The following is a 3,377-nucleotide window of genomic DNA, read 5'->3' on the forward strand; positions in this document are numbered from 1 at the left end:
ATGAAAATTGCCTGTCTCAGTTTCATTGGCTGCCCCATTGCTCACTGCGTTAGGGAAGATATGAATCTGGATCAGAGTGGAGAAATGTACCCCTCTAGGTTTCCTCTGGATTTCCCCTTGATACTCTACTTCCTTGCAGAGGGGGCCACAAGTGCAAGTGTCCTGTGAAATGTTCAAGGCAATAGCCAGATAAACTTAATAGGATTAAATATAACAAAGTTAAAATATAGTTTAGCTAATAGGCTTTTAGGAAGGAGACATGTTGCTATGAACACAGACCATTACAAAGTGGTATGTCTTAAGGAGTTATTTTCAGGTTATTTTAAGGAGTTACTCTGGTGAACAGAAGTAGAAGGGGAGGGAAATTAAAGGTAAATGCAGAACAAAATCTTAGGGAAAGGGACAAGGACAACATAGGTAGGTGGAAAATGCTGCTTGTGTGAAAATAGTAGAATGAGGTCAGAAAGGGAGGGTGCAGCCAAACTCTGGGGGCAGGGTGGTTGAAGGCAGGTGCTGCCATCTCTGTTCATACTTGAAGCATTATTCCCACAGAAGCTCTATCTGCAAAGGAAGGACCATGGGCCAGAAGCCATTCCTACACCAAGTGAACATTCTCTGGGAGAACTTGCCCCTGGAGAGTCCAGCAATTTAGAAATCTATGCTGTCTTTTATGATATTTATACATATTCAGGAGTGCTTTCTGTTTCCTTCAATTTCAGGAGACTCATCAGCTTCTAAGTCATTATAGAGAGGACCATAAAGTGCATCATGAGTCACAGCAATGTTACCATCTTCCATCCTGCAGGTTTTGTCCTACTTGGCATCCCTGGGTTGGAGGCTTATCAAATTTGGCTGTCAATACCTCTTTGCCTCATTTACATCACTGCAGCCCTGGGAAACAGCATCCTGATAGTGGTTATTGTCATGGAACATAACCTTCATGAGCCCATGTATTTCTTCCTCTCCGTGCTGGCCATCATGGACATCCTGCTGTCTACTACCACTGTGCCCAAGGCCCTACCCATCTTTTGGCTCCATGCCCATAACATTGCTGTTGATGCCTGTGTCACCCAAGTCTTCTTTGTCCATATGATGTTTGTGGGAGAGGCAGCTATCCTGTTAGCCATGGCCTTTGACCCCTTTGTGGCCATTTGTGCCCCACTGAGATATACAGCAGTGCTACCTTGGCCTGTTGTGGGAAGGATTGCTCTGGCCATCATCACCGGAAGCTTCTGCATCATCTTCCCAGTCATATTCTTGCTGAAGCGGCTGCCCTTCTGCCGAACCAACATTGTTCGTCATTCCTACTGTGAGCATATTGGAGTGGCTCGTTTAGCCTGTGCTGACATCACTGTTAACATCTGGTATGGCTTCTCAGTGCCCATTGTCATGGTCATCTTGGATGTGATCCTCATCGCTGTGTCTTACTCACTGATCCTCCGAGCAGTGTTTTGTTTGCCCTCCCAGGAGGCTCAGCACAAGGCCCTCAGCACTTGTGGCTCCCACCTCTGTGTCATCCTTATGTTTTATGTTCCATCCTTCTTTACCTTATTGACCCACCATTTTGGGCGTAATATTCCTCAACATGTCCATATCTTGCTGGCCAATCTCTATGTGTTGGTGCCACCAATGCTGAACCCCATTGTCTATGGTGTGAAGACTAAGCAGATATGTGAGGGTGTAGCCCACCATCAAGACTTGGTGCTGTATCTCCCCTCTGGGCTGATGGATCCTCATGAATCTTGATGTCCAGCTCCCTCAAGGAAGCTAGATGTGAAATACAGAGATTTCCTGGACTGAGAAGACATTTCTTCCTCTTCTTTCTATTTTATCCTCCTCCCCCCACTTTTCTTTCTTTTCTCATAATTCTTCCTCCTTCTCTTGTTTGTTTTCTCTAATCTCTTTACACATTCCTCCCTACAACCCAGAAATAATAACTAAGTGTATATGCCTCTGATATGAGGTTTTGGTACCCTCAGTAGACTAGATAGACACCAGAAGCACAGGGATCTGAACACCACATGAAATGAGGTTATAAAGAAGTGGATAAAAATAATTTTATATTTACTATTTTAAGGGGTTTTATTTTTTAAAAAAAATCCTAAATGTGCATTGATTCTTTGTACAGAATCAAGTGGCCTGCCACCCACTACCATAACGGCAGGTGAGTTTGAGGAACAGCCATGCATGACCTTTGGCCATCTGGAAAAACTTCCTCTCCTTCAAATTTTAGTTCAAGAACTGCCTTCCCTGAGAAGTCTTTTATAATTTCTTCAGGCAAGCCAAAGGTCCTATCTTTGCATGTCTAATGTATCTTGTACAATTCTCCAAATGTGCATAATAAATTGTAAATTAATAAGTTCATTTATCTGTACCCTCAATTGACTGCAAACTCCTTGAAATCAGAAGAGTGTATATTATTCATGTTTGTATTCCCAAAGCATTACAAAATGCCTGACAAATACTACATTTTTGAAAAACGAATGGGAACACAATTATCTCCTTGAGGTCAGAACAGGCATCTCTATGGTACACTGAAATGACCAGCTAAATTAGTCCACAAAACCAGTGATTAGTAAATCAGCTCCTCATGAAAGCAGTTTGGCATAATTGAGCCAAAGCAACTGCTGATTTGCAGTACTTCTCTCTGCTGTAACTCAGGGACCAGGGAAAAGACAAAGTAGGAGGAAACAGGGTACTCTTGATTCTCCCTTATATGTAGTTTTTGACCAGACCCAGAATTAGGAATTATAGCACATTGTTCATGGCCAGATTGGCAAAATTGGAGTACTCTCTTGGGATTCACAGTCTCGACCCTCATTCTTTCATGCTTTTCCAGAAAAGGTCATGTACACTCATTTCTTTAGCCACCACCAACACTAGTGAGTCCCATATCCCTGTCTCTAGCCTAAAACTCTCTTTTGAGTGTTAGACACATAAATCCATCTATTAACTGGTTATTCCTCATAGGACATAGAACTCCCACTCCACTTTTCTTCCTACATTTCATTTCTTGGGAACTAGATTATGATGATCCCATCAACATCACTGAGCTGGAAACCCTATAGTCTTTTTAAACCTCCTCCTCTTAGGGCTGATACTCAAAATGCTATTGGTTGATATTTATATTGATTGTGCCACTAAACAAGTATGTGGATAGTATTTGGACTCCTATCAGGACTCAAGTTTTGTCATCATCATTTTCTAGCTATGTGAACTTTCACAATTTATTTAACATTTTTAGTCTTCAATTTTTAAATCTATAAAATGGGTACCTTATAGGTTACCTTCAGAGCATTATTTAGAAGATTAAATGAAATAAAGCTTATGACTATACTTAATGTAATCTTTAGCTCATAGTTTCTGAGAAATATTTT

General features: G+C 41.4%; 1 protein-coding gene across 1 annotated transcript; it reads left to right on the forward strand.

Moving 5' to 3' along the window:
* Window positions 1-768: 768 nt before the first annotated feature.
* LOC105488674 (olfactory receptor family 52 subfamily B member 2) lies at window positions 769-1,726 on the forward strand. Its single transcript, XM_011752951.3, is given in 2 exon segments — window positions 769-1,688; window positions 1,690-1,726. Coding segments are annotated over 2 exon segments (957 nt in total).
* Window positions 1,727-3,377: the final 1,651 nt, after the last annotated feature.

Source organism: Macaca nemestrina, chromosome 12 (assembly GCF_043159975.1).
Source record: "Macaca nemestrina isolate mMacNem1 chromosome 12, mMacNem.hap1, whole genome shotgun sequence".
NCBI classification, from domain to species: Eukaryota; Metazoa; Chordata; class Mammalia; order Primates; family Cercopithecidae; genus Macaca; species Macaca nemestrina.